The sequence below is a fragment of the Nannobrachium achirus genome (assembly GCF_963921795.1).
Source record: "Nannobrachium achirus genome assembly, chromosome: 5".
NCBI lineage: Eukaryota > Metazoa > Chordata > Actinopteri > Myctophiformes > Myctophidae > Nannobrachium > Nannobrachium achirus.
Genome location: NC_137814.1, coordinates 20,148,152 through 20,172,701, shown reverse-complemented (window position 1 = coordinate 20,172,701; position 24,550 = coordinate 20,148,152). Strand labels below are relative to the sequence as shown.

Here is a 24,550-nt window from a genome sequence, read left to right as displayed (position 1 = left end):
CGCGCCGCGGCGGGGAACGCGCGTGCCGAATCTGAAGCCGGTGGGACGAACGGTTCTCGAGATACGCGGATTACAAACAAACAAACAGACAGACAGACAGAGATTTGTCGCATTTATAGATAGATATAAGTTAAAATAAGAAACCCAATTGAAACAAGCCCAAAAGCTTATTTGAGGTGCCTTTTTTGTTGACCTTACCATTATCACAGTGTCCCTTAGTATGGTTTAAAATGTATGTAATGGGAATACATTTGGACACAATGCTCCCAGACAGAAGCCACTCAGTACCATAATAAATCTACTGAGTAGATTGTGGTATGACATGAGAGCATGCATGCCTGAGAGCATTCATACACCTTTATCTGAGCATAGTAAAATTACAATACTCGTCAGAATACATATTTACATAGCACGTCTCATACAAATGAGTTGCAGCTAGCTCAAAGTGCTTTACACTTAAGTTAGAGTCATACAATAAAGAAGAAAGATTGTTGAGAAGACATTTTACAATTTTAAACTAGACTGCACTCAGTTGAGGTGCCAACTTACAATATGGCAATATATGGCCTACTTGAGCGCCAGCAGAGCACTCAAGTACTGCGATCGGTGCTGGGCTTGTGACGACACTTGTTGGTTGGTGTTGACGTCACAGAGAACGCTGCTCCCTCATTGGCTAAAGGCCCTGCCAGTGTACTGTCTGCCACATACATACAGGCAACACCCTTTGGAAACAGACGGCACTGAACGCAGAACTTGTGCGTTCTGTACTTGTGCGCTCTGCTGGTGCAAGTAATAAGTTATTAAAAATAAAACATTACCGTAGTTAAGACAAAATATAGCACCATGGCAATGATAAAGATTGATTTTTTAAATAAAAATTGGGAAATCAAAGGAATTCTGATTTACCAATTAAGAACAGTTATTAAAACCCAAGCCCTGCTAAAACGTGTATCCAGTCAATGGTCCTAATAGCATTTTAGATTACTGTACATGAAAATACAAACCACAAGGTTAAAAATAATATTTAACTTTATGCTAAAGATTTGTGAGTATTGGATCCAAAGAATTAACACCAACTAGACCTTACCCGTTCGAAGATATGTGCTCCAAAATATGTCAAACGCACCCGGTGAAAGTGTGTGAGAGAGAGAGAGAGAGAGAGAGAGAGAGAGAAACATTCCTAACTGTGAGAGAAAGGGGTGTGTGTGTGTGTGGGGCTACAGATCCCATGGCCTGGAGGAACGGACCGTAACCCTGGCAACAGACAGCAGAGTTCAACAGAAGTGGTTAAGAAAACGCTAATTTAAACTGCTTTAATTTGGGAGAAATGAAATTCGGGCTCCGTCAGTGTTGGTATAATGCTAATGGCCAATACCATGTGAACTTTGGGATCAGTTGCTGAAGCGAGTGAATAGATAAACGTAGATAAGCGTGAGCGTTAGAGCGTTAGAGCGTGAGCGTTAGAGCGTTAGAGCGTGAGTTTGCTCCTTTATTAGTAGGATTGACTGCAAGACTTACACTTTCAACCGTGTGACTGATGCAATGTGTGCCTTGTATGATAGCTGGCTGTCCAGGACCACCCCAAGGTTTCTAGCGGTAGGAACCGAAGTCACCAATGCGTTATCTATGGAAATAGTGAGATCTTGCCTGGGGCAAGACTTAGCTGGGAAGAAGAGTAGCTCCGTCTTGTCCGGGTTCAGCTTGAGGTGGTGGGCTGACATCCACTGTGAGATGTCGGCCAGACATGCAGCAATGCGTTCTTCCACCTGGGTGGCAGAAGGAGGGAAGGACAAAAACAGTTGAGTGTCATCAGCATAGCAGTGATAGGATAGGTTATGAGCAGAGATGACAGCACCAAGGGATTTAGTGTACAGGGAGAAAAGCAGAGGGCCAAGTACGGATCCCTGGGGGACTCCCGTTTGGAGGGTTCGGGGAGATGAAAGCAAACCTTTCCATGAGACCTGGTAGGTCCGGTCCGACAGGTAGGAGGCGAACCACTTTAGTGCCGTCCCGGTGATGCCTAGGTCAGCAAGGGTGTCCAGGAGCAGCTGATGGTTCACTGTGTCGAATGCTGCTGATAGATCCAGAAGTATCAGGACTGCAGAGTGGGAGGCAGCCTGGGCAGCATGGAGTGCTTCTGTGACAGCTAGGAGTGCCGTTTCTGTGGAATGGGCCGGTTTAAAACCTGATTGGTTGGGATCCAGCAGGTTGTTCTGTGAGAGATGGAGAGAAAGCTGGTTAGAGACCACACGTTCAAGGGTTTTTGAAAGAAAGGATAGGAGGGATACCGGTCTGTAGTTCTTGGCGTCCGAGGGGTCAAGAGTTGATTTCTTGAGGAGTGGTGACTGGTGATACTCTGGCTGCCTTGAAGGCAGCTGGGACACAGCCTGAAGTTACAGAACTGTTGATGATGGCGGTTATGAAGGGGAGGTCAGGTGCAATCGTCTGGAAGATTGGAGAAGGGATTGGGTCGAGAGCGCAGGTGGTAGGTCTCGAGGAGGTCACTAGTTTTAGGACATCATCTGCAGAGAGAGGGGAGAAGGAGGACATACATGTTATGTTGGGAATGCAATTGGATGTGTTAGACACTGTATTATGGGGGAGATGGGAGAAAGAACTACTGATATCATCAACCTTCTTTTCAAAGTAGGAGACAAAATCATCTGCTGAGAGAGATGAGGGTGGGGGGGGTGGAGGAGGTTTGAGGAGGGTCGAGAAAGTGCTAAACAGTTTCCTAGGGTTTGAGGTACATGATTGAATCTTTGTGTGGTAAAATGATGATTTTGCACTTGAGAGTGAGAGGGAGAAACCTGACAGGAGTGCATGATAGTGAGATAGGTCCTCTGGTTGCTTCGTCTTGCGCCACTTCCTCTCTGCCGCCCTGAGAGGTGTTCGCTCAGATCTGAGGGTTTCAGATAGCCATGGAGACAGAGGAGAGAAAGGAAGATGTTAGAGTGTCAGAGGGGAGAGAGGGAATGACATCCGGGGTTGGGAGGGAGGAGTGTGTGTGTGTGTGTGTGTGTGTGTGTGTGTGTGTGTGTGTGTGTGTGTGTGTGTGTGTGTGTGTGTGTGTGTGTGTGTGTGTGTGTGTGTGTGTGCGCGCGCGTGCGTGCGTGCGTGTGTGTTGGCAACAAAGAAACCATTTTCCTTTTCTCAAGGCAGAGGAGTGAGCCCTGCCTAGCATTTTCTGCTCCCTAGAGCCTAGAACACATAATGGTGCTGGGTGACACACAAATTACATTATACTGGGTTTGCAGGCAATCTAATATCTCTAGCCATAGCTAGGAAGGAAGCACTACAACAGCAAGATCACCTGTCCTACACAATGTTGACCAGTAAATGTGAAAAAGACCAGTCCAGAACTATGAGCTTCCAAAAAGCCCAGAGGTCAGGGAACCCAAACCAGGTTTCTACAAGGATTGATTGAAGAATTTATTAGAAGTTTGCATTAGGAAAAAAGTACAGTTTCATGACAGAACAAATCACTGGTACAAGGTCTACTAAAAGGAGATCCTAGAAAGCCCAGGCTTATTTCCACAGGAACCACACTTACTTTGAAAGACAGACAGGTAGAACATAGTACTTTATCTAGGATAACGTCAATTTCAAAAGCAGAAAAAGCATAACATCAAATACAATGGCAGAAAAAAGGAGGGTGGGAGCATGGGGGCTTAGTCTATTTACAAGTCACGAGTCAACATAGCACATTATGGGGTGTAGATGTAGAATAGATGTAGATGCAGTCATGCAGATCATGCATATTTCACTATATTCTTGCCTCCCTAGTCTACCAGTGAAGGTCAGAATACTTTTCAACCACTTAAACTCTAATTTGCGTTGCTTTGCAAGCCCCAAGTGCCCTCTTGAGGCAACCACATGTAATACCCTTTTTAATCCTCCTCACTCATAGTCCAGTCATTTTAGGGTTAGACCTAGAACAAATTGCAATAGTAGCAAACTCAACTGATTTTGTATCCTCATTAGTGATGAGGATAGTGAGGGAAAAAAAGTCCCAAGGAATCCCACCGGGGCAAAGTTTTGAAAACGACCTATCTACCTTCACTTACTATACACTACAATATAAAGGAAAAAATGACTGAAAAAAATCTGCTTTAAGTGGGATGTGAGGGGTCAAACTAGGGGTTTTTAATTATTCTGAATCCATTGCAAGCATTTGTTTTGCACGAAAAACATTCCTTGGGCCAGAAATGGCCACTCAAAACGTCAATTTTCATCAATTTTCAGTCTTTTGGGGCCAAGGATTGGCCCCTTGGGTTTTTAGCCCAAGGAATGTTTTTCGTGCAAAACAAATGCTTGCAATGGATTCAGAATAATTAAAAACCCCTAGTTTGACCCCTCATATCCCACTTAAAGCAGATCTTTTTTCAGTCATTTTTTCCTTTATATTGTAGTGTATAGTAAGTGAAGGTAGATAGGTCGTTTTCAAAACTTTGCCCCGGTGGGATTCCTTGGGACTTTTTTTCCCTCACTAAGGACATATTGAGGATACAAAATCAGTTGAGTTTGCTACTATTGCAATTTGTTCTAGGTTTGGACAAATTTTGGCCTAAAATGACTGGACTATCAATGGTATGAGCAGTGAGGAGGATTTAGCCATTCACACTGAGCACTATTAACTATATACAACACACCAACTATTAAAAAAACCTATACAATCTGTTCATACAATCATATACGATCAGTCTATACCAATGGTGAACACAACAGTCAGGAGTCCGTGGTCCGTGCATGTGAATGTTTACTTTTAGTTAATGTTATTTTTATTTTTATTTTTTTATAGTTTATTTCTGAAAATAAATAAACAAACAAATAGCAGCGTGTAGCTGCCGTTTGATGTAGTCTATTCTGCATTATTAGGCTAATGGTTGCCAATAATTGCTGTTGCCTTAGCAACTCAATGACATTATCGGTGTGTAGACTAGCCTCACATGGCTGCGCCATAGGGCTGCGCAGATACATGTTTACGGCGTCGTTTCCAAGGCAACAATGTCATCTTGTTTTCGGGTCCAAAAGCTAAGGAGACGATCCTAGACGCCTCAATGATTTTCTTAACGATAAAGCAAAAGTATAGGTAGCCTACACCTAATCAGTTGCATCAACGAGTCAGCAGCCGACTGAATAGCAGCTTTTAGGAGCTTTAACCTACGGTAGGCCTATGGATGGACAGATGGAAGTTCCACTTGAAGAAGAGATTGCAAGTGGTACCGTGGAAGAGCGACCCGAAGTCGAGGTGTTGAACGCTTCTGATGAAGCCATCAACTTTCTGTCTAGTATTGGTAAATTGCTCCACACTTTTATACTGTTTAAACTAAAGATTGATCGATCTGCTCGGCCACTATGTGTGGTGTAGCAAATTCGTTCTCCTGCTACACCACTGTCTGGAACGCAAGCCCTAAAGGAGTGTAAATCCTAACCTTACTTCAAAATCGGTCTGTAAAGTCACCTAGGCTAGGCTACAGGCGGCTGCTACTCAGTGGTGTAAAGTAATTAAGTACATTTACTTAAGTACTGTACTTAAGTATAATTTTGAGGTATTTGTACTTTAGGCCTACTTGAGTATTTCCGATTTCCAATAGGCCTACTTTTACTTCTACTCCACTACATCTCAGAGGCAAATAGGCCTATTGTACTTTTACTCCACTGTATTTAAAAACTTACTAGTTACTTTGTAGATTTTGATTCTTATTCTTAAAAATATAGACCTACATTACATTTCGGCCATTTGAAAATAGCCGATCTACAAGCTCACAATGCACCGCATTGCGACACGCTGTGAGCTTGTAGATCTGCTGTTTTCAATTATTTTTATACATTTGAAAACTTGTGAAATGGGACATTCTGCATAATGACTACTTTCTACTTTTGTACTTTAATACAATTTGATACGTATACTTTTGCACTTTTACTCGAGTACATTTTGAATACAAGACTTGTAACAAAGTATATCTACATTGCAGTATTGATACTTTTACTTAAGTTAAAGCATTTGAGTACTTTTTACAACACTGCTGCTACTACAAACTTGTAATAGACTAAGCCCATACTTACCTGTTACTTCCCCTTTTCCACTGTAAATATCTTCCTTATCTTTTTATTTATTATTTTTTCCCTTTCTTTCATTTATTTATTTTTATTTATTTTTTGTTATTGATTATATTCTATGCAAAGTAGGCTAGTAATTACTGTGTTTTATCACTCTGTCTTTCAATGTTATATATACTTAAAGTGGTTAAAATCCTATAAACCGAAAAGGATCTCCTTTTAGTTGACCCATCTCTCTTTCCTCCCATGTCCCTTTCTCTTCATTGTAGAGGTCGCTGAGCTGCAAAAGTGCATGTTTTCAGATTCTCTGGTGACAGTGTCTGAGGGTGGCAGGGAGCTGGGGGAGTTCATTGTGACAGTGGAGTTCGCGAACAGGTTCCAGAAACCATGTTTACTGTTGCGTGCCCAGAGCCACGGAGCCATTGACAGCACCCCCTGTGGAACATCAATCACAGGTGATGGGAGTTGGAGGATATGGGTCTATTGGGTCATCATGGGTGCATTGGGTGGGCATGCAGGCAGGGGCAGGCCGTGGTCCGTTTTAGGCCTTCCCTTGACCCATGTCAGCTGACCCAATGTCCCTTCTGTGTCGGCAGCCCTGGCGGGGGAGGGGGGGGGGGGTGCTTGCCATTTTGCATGTTTCTAACTATGAAAAACTGGATTTTGGGGGGGAATAGTACTTTTCATGTACACTGTTTAGAACCACTAAATATTTATTCATTTTCCCAAATGTGCAAGCCTACCTATCAACTGACCTGGAGACATTGGAACAAGATCACCACGAGTACATCGAGGTACAGCAATGTATTATATGCCAGCTACACAGCAAAAGTCTGGAGTGATCATTTAACACTGAGAGTGTAGATTTTTTATCTGTTCTGTTATTTTATCGTGTATTGTTCTCATCTAAAATGTCTCTGCTCCTGTCCTCAACACGTCACAACCAATCCCATGTTGCAGCTAAAGGACCACAGGTTGGACAGGAGATGTCACATGTCACAACACAATGGCCAAATGAGGATCGACAAAGTCACCTCTGTAGGAGAGGTGAGTGGAAAAATGGCATCTCTCTCTCTAGGTCGTCCTCAGATGAGCCCTCCCATCATCGCTTCCAGTCATCCCGGTTCTCCATACATCCTGCCAGCTCGTTGGTGCTTTGCGCTCCTGTGCCTTTCTTGAGTACATCCACATATGTTAGTGTGGGGTGGGGGGTGTCCTTGTGATGTGAAAAATGTCATGAAAAGATCAAACTGCCCTGAACACTTGATATTCAGAAATTGTGTTTTAATCTATTTTTGAAGCGGTGAAAGCTGCTTCCAAGGAGTGGCTTTGTCTGTCCCGTACATGTTTGCCAGACCCATGAAATGGGTAGGCCTACATAAGCAAATGTCGGTCTGTCCGGGTTTTCTATATAAAGGGTATATATGATGATGACATGATGATGACATGCCTACAAAAGGCATGATGTCATAAATGATGATGACAGACAGGGGGTCTGGCACAACCAGGTTGACCTGGTCTAGTTTTTTGAGGATTCCCATAGATTCCCAAGGAGTGGCTTTGTCTGTCCCGTACATGTCCCTTGCATGCATAATTGAGGATTGGTCAAGCTTCACATGACAATTTGGCCCTCCAGACAAAATCATTCATTCATTCAGAATTCATAAAAATATAGAACTAAAGCACATAGAAAGTATAGATCTAGAACACAGATTTCATAGCTCTAGAACACAGAATAAAAATTCACAGCTTCACTTCGAACCGAGGTTTGATTTTTCAACCTGGCATTCCTATTCTATGCATGCCATTATATGCAAACTTGTTTAATAGTGAGTATAAAATAGGACTAAAAAAGGTTAAAATAGGGCTGTTAAAACAACAAATTCAGGGCACATGCAGTGCATGGATCAAATAATCACCACTCTGTCCCTGGTTGCTTTGTTTTCCGTCTCTCTGCACTACAGTATATAATGCAAAAGCTGCCTGAAAAGTGAAAGATGTCAGTAGTAATAACAATAACAGTGAAATTGAGAATGGAATATTACTTGAGGGTCACCCTCAAATGAGGTACCTGTTAAATAGTTAAACCAACTGATAACCATTGTAATACATGTGGGTGCTGTCTGGTGTATATAGGAGGTGACAAAGGAGAGCGTGTTTTATCCATTGTCCGTTCTAAGAGGACTGGTAACAGAGGGCGCCAATCTGCTGCTGATGCGGCTTCTTGCTTTGAGGAGGAAGGTACCAGACAGCATGACCTTCCTCTCCCTCGATCAGGAATCACGACTCACCCACACAATTTATGTGAGTATGTACTGGCCTTATGTATGAATGCATGCTAAGACCTGAATTCCCTATGATTTCCTTCTGGATATTTGAATACAGTGGTCACCACCACCCATAGCTATCCCTCCCTGCAAGCCAAATGACGTCATGATGACGTTATGATTAGGGATGTGAAAAAAAAAATCGAAAATCGACTCGAAAATCGACTCATGCTCACGGCGACTCAAAAAGTACGAGTCGAAAAATCGAATATTTTTTTATTATTATTTTTTTTATTACATTTTTCTAAAGTTTTTCCCCCAAAAATGTTTTAATCGCTTCAAAAACATTATAAGCGTTAATGTTTTCCAAATGTGAGAGGACCGGTGTGTGGGTCTCTGTGTCGGGGACGAGTGCATGTCTGTGTTGTGCATGCATGCATCGCAGATTCGTATGCATGCGGCGCTAGTCAGGTCCGCGGACTACTGGTTGAGAAACACTGCTGGACTGGTCTGATGCGCACGCGCGCAGCGCTGACTTGTTTTGTTTACGTGCCTGTGTGCATGCATGCTTGACACGAAAGCTCGCTTGGCAGCGTCGCCTCGTGTGCAGTTATTTTGTCAAGATTGACAATAAAACAACACAAAATACATTACTCGTCGTTAATGCGAAACACCCGTGGACGCGGTCGGGGAAGGAGAGCGGGGCAGACAATAGCTCCACATTGATACACCAGCCTGGGGTGCCAGCCACAGCAGCCAGAGCGTTCCCACTATACTACGTTCCATGGACTTTGTCACTCCGCTTCTAGTCTCTGGAGAACAGACTATGTGCTGCTAACGCAAGGAAGAGCAATTATCATTAGGGCTTTGATGCAAGTTCTGATGGGTGCAGCTGCATAAGTTGTGTTGCTTAAAGTAATGCGCCGTTGTGCTCTCCTCTCAGCTGCTGCTTAGCAGAAAAAAAAGTGAAAAAAGGTCGATCGACGCGTCGATTTTCGGCCGCGACGCGCCGATTCGCAAATAATGCGTCGATTAACATCCCTAGTTATGATAACGTCCCCTGGTGACTCGGGTGACGTTCAGTACTAGGCCAGATCACAGCCCATATGGGGATGATCTTGACGTCATATATGGACTATAGGATTATTGTTAATGTTTGTAATGTTAGTTGAAATATGAGCATGTAAGGTCATATTCTGGGACATATCTGACTAGTTATGATATTTATCTGGCCACAATTGAGACGTCACTGATTGGTCCAGATCCTGAGCGTGCTTGCTGGGCTACTACTGCTGAAGGATTGTTATTCTACGTGTGTCTGTGACTGTGTGTCTGTCTGTCTGTCTGTCTGTCTGTCTGTCTGTCTGTCTGCATGTGTGTCTGTCTGTGGCTCAGAGTGAGTTGGGACTAAAGCAGCTGGAAACTGGGTGTCAGACAGTGGAGGTGTTCGGGTTGGAGAGGAAGATTGACGCTGTGGAGGACATGGCCGCCACATCATGGCACTGCTACTTCCTGCCTGATGGGTACGATCAGTGGATTTGTGTTAGAAAAAAGTTCGAATACCGTCGGAGTGGAAAAAACAACACCTTTTCTCAATAAATAATGTTTATCTGAGTCTTGCATCCTTTATTTTGGAGTTCCACTTTTTCCACTTCAGTGGTAACTTTATATTTATAGCTGAGCACCCACTGCCTAGACAAAACGGCATCCGTGCACTTTTTTTTGTTTCTTCTTCTTTTTTTAAATCAATAACAGGCGTTTTAACTTCCCAGGTATTCTATTTTGGGGACTCTGGCCTTTGTATTTTATATATTATTTAAAATAGCTTAAGGAGCTGATCTACAAGCTCACAATGCTAGTAATGCATTGTGAGTCGACTATTTTTGTTATTTGCTATTTTTGTTATTTGTACATGTTCTCATTGTGGAAAATGTAAATAATAATTATAATGCTAATAATATGAATGAATATATTTTACGTAAAAATGGATAGTGTGATATTTTGTTGTTCATTCCATTGTAATTCATTTCATTCACTAATGATATTCCTCCCAATGTTTTTCTGCTCAGGCATATGGCCAGTAGAGTCCAGATAGGATCTCCAGTCACCATGAAGCTTGCGTTACCACCCTCAGAGCTTAGAACAGGTAGCCTATTGTTTTTCAATGGAGAGGACTTTTGCTGATGTTCCTGTCCTCAGCATTTACAGTAGCAGGTTTTAAGTGGTCAAGTTTTAAGCAAAAGCTTCGCATCTCAAACGGATTTTAAAATGTGCAACATTTTATTTGCCATGATAGATACTTGCCATGTGCATCTGTTTTATATCATCAGCTAAAAACACTGACAATGACTTAACACTGACAATGACTTCTATGTGTAAATTAAATCTGTCATTCACATACCAGTACATGCAATCAATGTTTTGTGTATGTGTGTTTTGTGACTGCCTGCATTTGTATGTGTTAGACTTGATGGAAGAGAAACCGGTCTTTGAAAAGAGACCTCTGGTGTGGGAGGAGGACATGCAGATGCGGTCCAAGTTTCTGGACAGAAAGGTGCGTAAAAGGTTAGGCAGTAACGTTTGACGAGAGAGCAGAAGTCAGCATGAATTTAAAATATTCCGAGGTTCACTTTCTACATCCCTGTACTTCTGTGTTACAGGAAGAACTGAAGGCAGACCACGCTTCATACCTGAGAGAGCATCCTGAGCTCCGTGCCCTCATGGCTGACTTCATGCAGCTCCTGTTGCTGAAGAAGCCTGATAACATCTTCCTGTTTGCAAGAGAGTACTTCCTCCCCTTTGCTTCACGTCGTTCCCTGAGACAAAACCTCAAAACTCCTTTGATCTGAGAATAATTATGTTCGACTGTGCATTTTGGAAGTTAAAGGCTTTTCTGTTATCTGTTTTAGGATTTTTATTAGGTCTACCTAAAAGCACTGGACATACGCTTGTATGTTTTCCCTCTTGTATTTACTCATGAGTGACACTTTAGATGGAAATGGCAGCTAGAATACAACTTCCTTTGAGTAGCATTCATAAATGTTTTGGTATGAATAAAGTTGATTCCAACTTTTTATGGGTGCTTTATGATATTGTCTGTATGGCCTGCAGTAGGCTAATATTGTAAGTAGGGTGGGAAAATAATTAGCAGCAAGGTTTATTGTAATCGTGTAGCTTTTTCCACATATGCTTACAGGTACTTGTAGCCTATGTTTAGTTGCGACCGTAGGTCGCATTTACTACCAAAACCTCCACGGGCTGTCTGTGAGTCAGTCAGTCAGTCAGTGAGTCCGTCACACTTTTGCCCTGCTCATATCTCCACAACCGTTGCCCCCATCCATGCCAAATTTTGCACACACACTCCTTGACTGCCAAACTACAACCTCCAAGGACCCCCGGAGCCCCAGGGACCCCCAGGTCCCTGGGGGACCCCCAGATGTAAAAAATGACCAAATGTGCTCACACGTCACACTTTTTCCCTGCTTATATCTCCGCACCCGTTGACCCGATCCATGCCAGATTTTACACACACACTCCTTGCCTGCCAAACTACAACCTCCAAGGACCCCCGGAGCCCCAGGGACCCCCAGGTCCCTGGGGGACCCCCAGATGTAAAAAATGACCAAATGTGCAAAAATGACCAAATGACCACCCCAACGGGGCTGCTCACGGGGAATTCCCGGGGACCACCGACTCCTGCTGCTCCAGAACGGATGCAAAAGTGGTGGCGCCCCCAGTGGAGGACCCCCTGCCACTGCAGCGCACATAAAATGCCGTAACTCGGGCTAGGAGCGTCCGGGAGAGCCGGGGCCGGTACCTATTCGTCCGCCAAGGCAACGCGGAGACCCCACCCCTCATTTCTCACATGGCCCTATTCTAGCGCCACCTTCAGGCCGATTTTTAAAACACATTTTTGGACACTGCTCCTACAGTTTTTGCCCTAAAATCACGAATATCACTAGTAAGGCTCCCTAATCGGGAGATAAGCGACCGTAGGTCACTTATCTCCACAAATAGGGCAAAAATGTGTTTTGCCAAAATCTTCCTGATCCATGTTGATGACATGAGTGTAGACATACTGTGTAGTGATTTTCGTGATTTTAGGGCAAAATCTGTAGGAGCAGTGTCCAAAAATGTGTTTTTAAAAATCGGCCTGGAGGTGGCGCTATATGGGACAGATTCATGTTGATGGGATGAGTGTAGACATACTGTGTACCGATTTGCGTGATTTTAGGGCGAAAATTGTAGGAGCAGTGTCCAAAAATGTGTTTTGAATTTGTTTAAAAAATATATCCTCAGAGAATTGCTTAATTGGAGAGGGAAATATGGAATTGGTTGGTTAGTTCATTTCTTGATTCTTGGACAGTTCTGCTGGTCTTCAAAACACAAACAGCTAGTTATAAACACAAGCAGTCTTTCGTATACAGACTTGAGTAATATAATGTATAAGTCAAGTAACAGACTTCCACATGTGTAGGATAAGGATTCTTTACAGCCTTGGGTGCAAAATAAACCTTACCATAGAACTGCAAACACTGTCACTCCAGTACAGACCAGTGTAAATACAGCTGTGTGCTGTGAGTGAATGTGAGGCAGACTGGCTGCCTGAGTGCGTGTGTCATGTGTAGGCTATTTGGGCGGGGCATCTCTGTCAGACCAATGATAACTGTTCAAACAAACCAAACTGAAACTAAAACAGACGGTCAGCTAGCTAACAGACAGTGAAGGAACGTGTTGAACTACGTTTACTGTAAGTAACACATTGAAATCATAAAAGCTTGCTCAAGCACTGTAAGGGGACCAAAAATAGGTGCGTTTCAACTAAAAAGGTGAGCTCTAAAATGTTGACTGAACTCTGGGTAAAGTTTGTTAAATATTAAAGTTTGTTTTTTAAATGAACGCTATTGCTATGCCTCAACAACGAACTGGTGCGACAACCGGGGGAATTCCTATGGGGATAAACGGAGAATTCGTATCTCTGCTCAGCATTATTACTTATTTAGGTTACTTTAATGTCATTTGGTAATTGTAGACCATAACTTGTGTTGTGTCCCCTCTCCCCAGAGATGTGTTCCATTGTGATTGTGCCTCCCTTTACTAATTCCAAAAATAATCTAGTTTCTTTGATAGGACAAGACTGTGGCTGGCTGTTGAGGAACGAACTTGTGTAGCTATCGGCCTGATCGAGTGATGAATTTACTGACGCTTTGTCACATCGATGAGGAGTTGGACTCCTCTGAGGTCGCTGCCTTGTGCTTCCTATGTCGTGACGTGCTGAAGAAGAAACGCAGGGAGAAGGTGTGTGTGTTGTATCTGTTTTCACTATACCTACTTTATCACATAAGTATCAAACACTGCTGAAATATTAGGAATATTCCATGGCTGCTAAGGGCAATCTAAAGATGCCTCCAACATGGTTCATATATTTTAATAAGTAGGCTACTTGATATTCCATCATTTCAAGCAGCTTCCCTGCTGACAAGGATCTTTGTAAATGTTTTACTCAAATGAAAACATTCTAAAGGTCCAGGCCAGTGCTACTGCATGATCACATTCAAATGAAATTGTTACTGCATTGTTGTTGTTTTGGACAAGGTTATGAACCAAGCTAGGCAGCTAGCAACGTTTTCTATTATATTTTGTCAATATGCCAATTAATTGCTCCCCACACACATTACTGTGTTGTCAGTCACTGCTGTTGTATCCTACTAATCTCAAGAACAGACTCTAATAACAAAACAGAGATGTCTGTTTTCCCTTTTCTTTGACAATGGCTATCCACCTGTTTCCACGGGAATTTACTGTAGAATTGCGTGTGGGACACATCGGCTAAGTGTGCAGAGAACAGCTGACATACAAGCTCACATCACGTCGCAGATGCGACTGTTGTGAGCTTGTAGATCACACTTGGCTCGGCTCGGCTCGGCCGTGACGCCGGAACTGCCGCCCACCTTCTGTGCAATGCATGATGGGACGCTGGAAACTTGTGGATAGCCTGATTGGTATCCTACTGACTCACGTGCCAACGTGGAGCTCAGGAGCCCCCACCTTACTCCTCCCACCCAACAGCTGACAGTTACTTTACCATTGTGCCACCCGAGCGCTGACCAAGCTAGCTTTTCCCCCTGTTTTCTTCTAGGTGAAAGATGCAAAGGAGTTGTTCCAGAGACTAGAAGAGAGAGACCTCCTAGAGAACCACCACTTTCTGTATGAACTACTCAATACTATTGGTCGAGTTGACCTGCTGAACCTCTTGGAGACAGACAGCAGCCGAACAGATGCCAGTTCTGATCCACAGACGGATGCAAGTCCCTTTCTGTCACATTACAGGTACTACAGAAACCTGTTGTTGTTGCTGTTGGGCAGAAACCTTGTATCTCCATATGACACTGTTGCTTGAAAGTAGCAACAGCTAAAAAAAGTGCCGCATCGCGACACCTTGTGAAATGTTTCTTTTGTGATGACATGCCTAAAATATGCATGCCAGGTTGGAAGTTATATTATAAATATTTAACCAATAAAAAGCATTAACAAGAGCTTAAGTTATGACTAAATACTATTACTATAGACCATCGCAGTGAGGTGTCGGAAGTCCATTTTCCATTCATTTTCACCATAGGGTTTTTCATTATCAGCCACAAAGTCATAGCAATTCAATGTACACTTACCACTAGGCTGGTGGTTGTAAAATGGTTCTATATGCTCCTGTAGAACCCCCGAGTATGTATGCAATAACTCTAGTTTTAGTAAAAACACGTTTTAATCAAGATCGCACGGAGAAGAACTGCATTTCCCATACAGCTAAACATGTACATCCGGTGAAATCGACGTCTGTGATTGGTCTAGCTTCTTCTTCTTTCATGTATCTTGCGGTTACCGCGGAAGTAGCTACTGCCCCGTCTTCCTGGCGGATTATTGCACTTCAGCAGAACTCCGTGAGCGATCGTCTTTCTTTTACAAATATGATGCACTATGTTAAGGATGACGATAAGAGCGTCCACAGAGATGACAATCATTACATTTCAGTCCATATGCTGGCCTGGATAACTAAACTGAGCGTGATTTAAGGGCTATATTTCAGGAAACAAGTGTCATTCGCAATGCATTCTGGGAGTGTAGTTTCCGCAATTTTAAAAATAATGATGTACACAGTCTTGTACCCTGCCCTTTTTTTCAGCTTTCTAATTAATCTTTGCATTTAAAAAAATGTGAATATTGACATGATTCCTCTCCAGCCGAGGTGGCTTTGTCCAAGGCTTAAAAACGTTTAAATAAATACTTTATGAAATGTCTATGGAAGAAATGAATGCGGAAAACACTTCCGACACCAGAGTGAGGACGGGGTGGGGCTTCAACTGCTCTATTACTAATACTACTAGTAAGACACCTGAGGGTGGAATGCGACCTCAGGGTGACATGCAATCTCGCCCTAAAGGGCGAGGTCGCGCCAATTCTTGACCATCTGGCCAACCACAGCGTTTCTCTGACGATTCTAGTTGTTGTCATTCTGGGGGGAGTTTGTTCATGTTTTTGTGAGGGTATCAACCCTAGGAGACACGGGGAGAACATGCAAACTCCACACAGAAAGGCCCTATCGCTCACACCCTAGGTTGGGTTGGCGATAGGGCCTTTCTGAGTGGAGTTTGCCTAAACATGGAGATGTGGTACAGAAGGACTCATATATGGGCATAAAAAGTATGTCATGTGACATCACTTCCTGTACAGACAGTCAGACAGACAGCCATTGACTACACCCTCCAGAAAAACGCGATTATGCGATCGCAGAATTTCCCGCAATAATCAATAAATGCCGCTGATTATGCGGGGGCTCGCATGATTTCACAATCCCCGCATATTCACCGCATATTTCGCATATTTCCGCGGAAAATATGCGAAATATGCGGGCATCGCTTGATTTCACAATCCCCGCACTTTTTCGCATAAAAGTATAGTCATGCTTCACCGTTCAATCACGTTCAGACACAAAACAGAAGCAAAACAATGATGCGCTGAGAAACACGTGGCTCCTCTCTGTGTGTGTGTGTGTGTGTGTGTGTGTGTGTGTGTGTGTGTGTGTGTGTGTGTGTGTGTGTGTGTGTGTGTGTGTGTGTGTGTGTGTGTGTGTGTGTGTGTGTGTGTGTGTGTGTGTGTGTGTGTGTGTGTGTGTGTGTGTGTGTGTGTGTGTGTGCCGTGCGATTGGCCCTCGCCAACGTGACGCTACAATAACACACTCTTCCTCGGTCCTCAAACTTCAAGAAACGACAAATTAAAGTTTATCCTACTTGTTTTGAGGTCTCCATTGTACTCCGTTTGAAACGTTGTGTTGTTGCCGTTCAAAGCAAACGAGCACCTCTCCGAAAAAAAGTAGCACGCAGTATTCCATGGATGGATAGGAACAGCAATTGAATGCATAACATTTTAATCCCTTAAATCCCTTTAGAGAGAGCAAAACCACATAAATAAACCAGAGTTTTGCTTTAGCAGTGAGCTGTATCCTTAGCAATCGCATAGGCCATAGGGTAATTATGTTTGCCTTGATGTAGCCCATTAAGGTAATTAAATTGCAGATATTTGACAGAGGTTTGCTTTTTTGCCTTGAAAATAATGAAAGGCAGTCAAAAAGGTCTGTTTTGCATTTCTCAATTCACTCAAGGACCCTTAAATTCGTGTTTTGACTACTTTGATGACTACTTAGTGATGTTGTGAGCTTGTAGATTGTTTATTTCCAAATAGCCAGTGTACTGTATATTAAAGTGGTTTAATTAATAGTTATCAATTTTTATTATAATATGTATATATACTGTACATAGGCTATAAATATGTTTTTTAAGTTCCCGCATATTTCGCATAATTTCGCATTTAATCGCAACTTTCACAAGTTCCCGCATATTTCGCATAGTTTCGCATTGTCATCGCATAAATTCACACAAAAACCCAGCATAATTCACCGCATAATCAAGGATTTTTGCCCGCAAAATCAAGGATTTTAGCCCGCATAATCAAGGATTTTTGCCCGCGTTTTTCTGGAGGGTCTAATTGACTCCGACCTAACAATGGCTACTGTCTATGACGGTAGTTCCATATGACATATTGGACTAGACTATCTCCATATATAGTGTTATCCACATCTCCATGTTAGGACTCATATATGGGCATAAAAAGTATGTCATGTGACATCACTTCCTGTACAGACAGTCAGCCATTGACTCCGGATTAACAATGGCTACTGTCTATGACGGTAGTCCCATATGACATATTGGACTAGACTATCTCCATATATAGTGTTATCCACATCTCCATGTTTAGACAGCCATTGACTCCGGCCTAACAATGGCTACTTTCTATGACGGTAGTCCCATATGACATGATGGACTGGACTATCTCCATATATAGTGTTATCCACATTTCGTGTAGCCGCCCTGTACAGGAAGTGATGTCACAACTCGCTGACATCACACTGACATCACAGAGGATACGGAAGGAAGGTCACGAGGATACGGAAGGAAGGTCACTCAAGTGACACGGTTCTTCAGAGTATATGCGACCTTCGGTCGCAACTACTCCATTTCCTTAAAAGTAACGTTTTTTGGACATACAATACAAGGTTTTCACCTGACAGCGACCTGAGGCTTGAAGTTAAATTCCAACACGACATGACTGCGTTTCTTACAGTTATTATAAGAATAAAACACAAATGTCTTCTAAGTGAGTTTTCATTTCATTTCATTGTTTTCTTTTTCTTCTTTTCCAACGTCTGTTCTTCTTCTTTTCAGGGTGATGTTGTATCGGATACATGAGGACATGACCCAAGAGAATTTGGATAAGATGAAGTATCTACTGAGCAAGGAGCTAGGTCGGGGACAGCTGGAGTCTTGTACTGTGAGTCTTAAAAGTCTCAAAGTAGATGCACTGAATGCATTAGAGCCCAACCGATGCCACATGTTTGGGTCTGATGCCAAACCTGATTTGGGCATTTTTCTAATAACTTTAAACATTTTAAATACAATTAAACTCAAAACCTTTCATTTAACCACTTAAAGAAAAGAAGACGGATCTAAAAGCTCACAAAACGTTTAGTATTTTTGAAAACTTTATACCTATAATGGAACGCCACCAAATTAATAAGGATGGCAGGTTGAACAATCTGGACCCATTACCTCCATAATTGCAGATGTCGTCAAAATAGTTAAATAATGTTATATGATCAATTATAGCGATCTGGCTACATAATGCAGACTGATGGTAAATTCCAGCTAACAGATTTTTTGTGTGCATGCGTGCGTGTGTGTGTGCGTGCGTGTGTGTGTGTGTGTGTGTGTGTCTTTCAGACCACACTGGACGTGATGGCTGAAATGGAGGAGAAAGGCTTGCTATCTAAGGAGAACACGGACATGCTCAAAACAATACTAGAGCAGTGTGATAGCCAACTGGTTAAAATAATACCCAGAGAAGGTAAAACAAACATACTTACTCTCACACAAACACATGCATCAATGTTGAATCGCATAAACAATGCATTATCTTTATTTGCAGGCACCACTGTACCACAGCAGCGACCCTCAGTTCAGCCAGTCAGATTCAGCAGCCAGTATCCCCATTATAGCATGGACAATCAGGTAATGAATGTGAATGTCAGTGTCTTGTGCACAACTTAGTGTGTATATTCAACTGATCTTATGCAAAAACTGGTTGTGAGGTTTTCCCTGTAATAAACTAATGACCAATGGGACTGTGCTTATGTTTTTCCTCAGAGAGATGCCAACTTCAGTTCATTAAACAGTCTATCTATATCAGAATCTCAGCCCAGCAGTAAGTTTCTCCCTCTTATCTTACTCAATGACTCGCTGATTTAAATAAAATTGCATGTCAGTTGAAACGTTAAAATAAAGTTTCCTAATGGGAGCTGAGACACGGTGTGTAGACTTCAGTATCTCTGTAGCCATTAAACGAAACGGGTTTCTTACATTGATGCTCCTACAGTACATCATGCAAGCACCAGTAGCCATTAAACGAAACGGGTTTCTTACATTGATGCTCCTACAGTACATCATGCAAGCACCAGTTAAAGTTACTTTCCGTCCCTCATATACTGTGTGCACAGTGCACATCCCATAACCCACACACTGCACATCATTTTGGAGCTCATATCTTTGAACGGGTAAGGGCTAGTGCATTGAAATTTGAAAGACTATTTTGTCAAACTTCACGTAAAGAAACACAGTATATTTTCAGGACACTTGATGGCTACAGGTACTCTGACAGAAATACTCACCATCAGTATGATCACATGTGCATTGAAGAACATGCCAAATTTAACTGATATGTATTCTTGTCTGTAGGTCAGTGTGCAATATCCCCTCAAGGAGGACCATGTCTTTCTCTTGACTCTCAGCCAAACACAGAGCCTGCCTCACTTCGTTCTCAGGTAAATATCCCACCGTCAGAGCTTCAGTGGGTGCCAGGCACAAATTACCAACAATCTAGACATTCCAGAGAATACAGTTTGGTTATCAAATAATACAATAATGAATACAATTATGAATATGTTTAATAAATGTTTCATTTTGGTCTAGTTTAGAGCAGTTTTAAATGCAGGTGTACGTACAGTATAATGATGCTAGGCCTATGCTATGGCTCCTTACCTTCAGGACATGATACCCTGGCCAATTCTCCAAGCGTCCTAGATTATTCTCCTCTGCTGTTGTAAATGTGCTATACAAATAAAGGTTGATTTGATTTAATTCCTCGCTTCCAAGCTCCCAAAAAGTAAATCAGATATCAAATATTTTTGTTTACTTATTTCTGTTCTTACATGACATGTATCAGCACTAATCGTCCTACTGCATAATGGCAAATAAGGATTACATTTTTACACTTACTGTATATCCCTCTGCGCAAGTTATTTATTTTAACCTTGAGACTATATCACGGTAGATAGTGTATCGTTAGATACTGTGTATGATTTGAGTTGCTTACACCCAAAGCTTTGCCTATGCCCACAATGCTTTGCTCTGAGCGCCCTTTTAAGTTATCTACTGTAATATCGCATTTGTAATATTAAAAATGTCTTCAAAATTATTTACATGTGTGGGTATGCATGGATCCTGCAGACAGATTACTACATAATGACTCATAACCCACGTGGGCAATGTGTGATCATCAACAACGAGAAATTCTATGGGGGCGACCTGAGAAACCGACCAGGAACGATGGAAGATGAGAGTATGTATACTGTACCTGTTTTGGTGATCTGATCTAATTTGTGTGTGGGTTAAGGCTTACTGAATGTTAACACATTGTGCTTTGATGATGTCTAACACTATGTCTCTATGAATTTTCTATCATATTGTATCACACAGGGGCGCTGAATAGGGTGTTCTCCAGGCTGGGCTTTGAAGTAAATGTGCACAGCAACGTGTCAAGAAAGGGCATACATGACGTTCTGGAAGAGCTAGGAAGACAAAACTTCATGATGGCGGATGCTTTGGTACGTGGTGTTCAACATCTCCAAAGAGACGTCAGTCTTTCACTGTGCATGTTCTGAACAGTAATGAGCCATTCTGCCTCTGGCCTTAGGTGGTGTGTGTGCTGTCTCATGGGGAGATGGGATGCGTGTTCGGTTCCGATTGTGAGAAAGTGGGTCTCCGTGACTTGACGCGGCCCTTCACAAGCGGCCATTCCCCCACCTTGGCGGGGAAGCCCAAATTGTTCTTCATTCAGGCGTGCCAGGGGAACGAATATCAACGGGGAGCCCCATTACAAAGGGATAGTGAGGGTGACAGACGGCGCAGCCTGGAGGAAGACGCTGGTCCAGTCTTGGGCGAGTCGGTTCCATGGGACGCAGACTTCCTGATGGGCATGGCCACCGTCGAGGAATGTAAATCCTTCCGGAATGTTAAAACGGGTTCCATCTACATCCAGGAGCTGTGCAAACAACTTGAAAAGGCAGCAGCCAGGTGAGAGGGTGGTTTCATCAATATTGTTAGTGTTGATATATTATGGCTCATCTTTGCAGGTCTTTAGGTCACCTGACCATAAATAATGGATGCTCATGCTTATCTCTACATAGAATGCTTCTCTTTTTCTGTTTCTTTTTCTTTCTTTTTTTCCCCCTACAAAATAAGCTATTGTTAGCAGCAACTAACCGCTGGAAGAGATGTTTTGACTACCAGTAGTTGGATTGTTTACTAAACGTCTATTACAAGTTTCACATAATCAACAGGTCTTATTTAGACGTTCACCTTGTATCTACAGGCAGTTAAATTTGTACTGAAGCTGTCTTGATGCTGGTGGTAAGAAAACATTAAAGACCTCTATTGTTGTGTCTCATTCTGGCTAAGATGGCAAACGTTACAGAATTCTACTATAAAAGGGGCAAATGTTTGATTATTCAGTCTTCAGAATAAAGTTTTCAAAAAATAGTTGTGTACTAAGAGCTTGCATTGGAAGAGACCTTTCCCACATTGACAGCAAGCTCTTATACAGAATGCACAGGGAAGTGTGACAGATTGTCATGTCCTCCTAGCAATATAACTGTATATAAATGTCAGAAATTCCAGTTCATGGGCATAAGAATAACATCAATTTGTCTAGCTGGAATTCATTAGTATTTTCCCATTAATTTTCTATTCTCCTTTTTCCTGACAGTGGCGAGGACATTCTTAGTGTCCTGACACACGTGAACCGGGAGGTCAGTAAAGGACAGTTTCTGAACTACAAACAAATGCCAGAACCCAAATACACCCTCACCAAGAAACTCATCCTCAACTTCATCTGAGACAACAAGCAAGTCTTTGGATATACAGTTTCCATTGAATAAATGTGTCAGTGGACATGACATAATAACTTTTCTAGAAAAGTCTTCATATTTGTACACAAAGCGTGTATGTAAACTTGTAAAGGCCTATTGGCAGTTTCAACTGGGCTCCACACTGCTGTGACTGTCATGTCCAAAGTTTCAGGAAATATGAGCTATCTATTGCTGTTGGAGATTGTGCTGTTCATAATCTCTGTCACACACTTCTGGTTGAGTTGTTTACTTTAGAATAGATAAAAATGTTGGATCTGATTGTCATTATTATTATTATAGCCTAAGTGAGACAGTATTTTGTTAAATGGTATTCCTGTTCTGTGCAATGTTTTGATACTCTGTGGTGTGATTGTGTCTTAGTTGTTGGATAGAATACTGAGTCAACGAGTGATGACATAAGCAGTGTGCGACTGAGCAGGAAACCGTCACAGTTATAGACCAACAGTGATTGTTGCAGAGTTAAAAAGTGTTGTAAATTGTAAAAGAAGTACAGTATGCACAGTATGACAAATATATAACATCATGTATTTGTGACAAATTACTTATTTCTATTAATTTATTTCCAAATGTATTCATTTCCCAATATCTTTATTAATTTATTTCGCTATTAATTTAGGCCTTTTTCACAGAGACTGGAAGTGATTGATTGAATACTTGGAAAAGGTACAGGTCTACAAGGTCAACTATAAGGATAAAGACCACAATAAAGCTTTTAGGCTTGTTTAAATTCAAGTTATACAACATTAAATGAAAGACAAATAAAACAGTACTGTGCAAAACATATCAAGACAATCGGAAAAACTAAAATAAACAAATGATATTTACAGTAAAAGTAAGTGACTGTTCAGAGCGGGTTTAAAGGAGGGTAGGGATTTGCTCTCCTTTAAGGCCATCTGTAGGCATTTGCAGCATAGCAGGAGAACCAATTTAACCCTTTGTTTGAGCCAAATCTGGGTTGTATGTGATTTGTGGAGCTGCCACTGGTGACAATAGAAAGACAAAGTATTTTATCGTGTATCTTTATTTAGTGGTGTAGTAGTGTATCTTGTACACTAGGCCCATTGCAAGATGCGGTACTCAGCTACCATGACCCGCCCACTCTCTGAGTGGACTGTTTCTGAGTCTGAAATCAGGCTAATGAGCCATCCCAAACTTTAAAAATGGTCAGGGTAAGATGAGCGCCGACATGGAAGGTTAATTTTCAACATTGAACTATGTCATTAATATACCTTTGAATTGAAAAAAGAAAAAAAAAATCTTAATTACATGAAACCAACTAAACATGATTACAATTGTACATTTTGACAAACCTAATACATGCCTTAAGATATTTACAGTTAAATTAAATAAAACAATTTTGTCAGTAGAAGCAACATTGTCAAGTGAATGTCTAAAATGTGGAATAAAACAATCCTCTATTGCAGTGTAATGATTTTTTTTTATTACAATGTTTACTGTACATCATTTGTCAAGGATTATTTAAGAAACAGGTTATCTTTGCATTATGTCCAGCTCCATGTTATAAAAAACTGCCAGAGATGATGCTAATACAATCTAATTTCATTTGATATTTTAAAATACACTTTTGTTCACTTCAAGTGTATCTAGTTTGGTGGTTAGGCCTACACCATTTGATATTTTCAGGTACATTCTGTAAAATGTGAAAATGGTGTAAATGTATTTTCAATTGACATGAAATCAACATAACTACAAAATGTACATGTTATAGCAAACCTGATATAGTACATGCCTTTACAGTAAAATAACATTTGTCTTACAGCAGATATGGTATGTTACAAAGTAATGGGAACAAGCAATAAATGACAATTTTCACAGTATACTATGTTTCCTCACATTTGATATCAAATAAGAATATGGCATTGGAAACCCTGTATGTTTCTAGAACCTTTAGGGAAAAAAAGAAGATACATTGGAGGATAAAGGATTCTTTGCTGGGGTTAGGCTACATCACATTTAAGCGTGTACATCTCATTCATTTGTTCAAAAGTAATATTTAAAGCAATCAGACCTGAGATATAAGAATGCCTGTCAACAAAATCATTTAACTTTACCCAGGACATTCAACATTAACCAAAATGCTTTAGTATTTTCAAATGGATTGATTGAATCAATTGGAGATTGCTGTGAACCCCAGCTTTTTCCTCAGGGTGACGTTTTCACACATCTGCATTATGCTCCCAGGATTACAAGATGATCCCTCCCTCTGGCTCACATCGCTGTTGACCCGATATAGGATGGTCATGAGGTCATCACCACTGTAACAAACACACAGAACACATGATGATCGAGGTGGGTAGTCATATGTTACTCTCTTGTTTTCTGTTTCATGTTCATGACACAAAATAATAAAGTTTCATCTTAATAATAAAGTTTCATCCAGAAAACGCCC

The 24,550-nt window shown here is 41.7% G+C and overlaps 2 protein-coding genes across 3 annotated transcripts; both read left to right on the top strand.

Moving 5' to 3' along the window:
* Positions 1–5,188: 5,188 nt before the first annotated feature.
* Positions 5,189–11,179, top strand: catip (ciliogenesis associated TTC17 interacting protein; the record flags this gene model as incomplete). Its single annotated transcript, XM_080725605.1, has 9 exons — positions 5,189–5,297; positions 6,333–6,518; positions 6,802–6,857; positions 7,024–7,110; positions 8,200–8,367; positions 9,726–9,853; positions 10,400–10,476; positions 10,796–10,884; positions 10,991–11,179. 9 exons carry the CDS (start codon positions 5,189–5,191, stop codon positions 11,177–11,179), a joined length of 1,089 nt encoding a protein of 362 aa, XP_080581731.1.
* Positions 11,180–13,036: 1,857 nt separating this feature from the next.
* On the top strand, positions 13,037–23,543 carry casp8 (caspase 8, apoptosis-related cysteine peptidase). Of its 2 annotated transcripts, none has more exons than XM_080726386.1 (12): positions 13,037–13,080; positions 13,461–13,628; positions 14,470–14,660; positions 18,104–18,209; positions 18,659–18,782; positions 18,864–18,946; positions 19,082–19,139; positions 19,670–19,755; positions 20,441–20,552; positions 20,690–20,817; positions 20,907–21,286; positions 21,978–23,543. In XM_080726386.1, the coding sequence occupies exons 2-12, from the start codon at positions 13,521–13,523 to the stop codon at positions 22,105–22,107; spliced, it is 1,506 nt and encodes a 501-aa protein (XP_080582512.1). In that variant the 5' UTR covers positions 13,037–13,080; positions 13,461–13,520; the 3' UTR covers positions 22,108–23,543. The 2 variants fall into 2 exon arrangements, with proteins under 2 accessions (XP_080582512.1, XP_080582511.1); XM_080726385.1 differs by having other exon boundaries at positions 13,043–13,159.
* Positions 23,544–24,550: the final 1,007 nt, after the last annotated feature.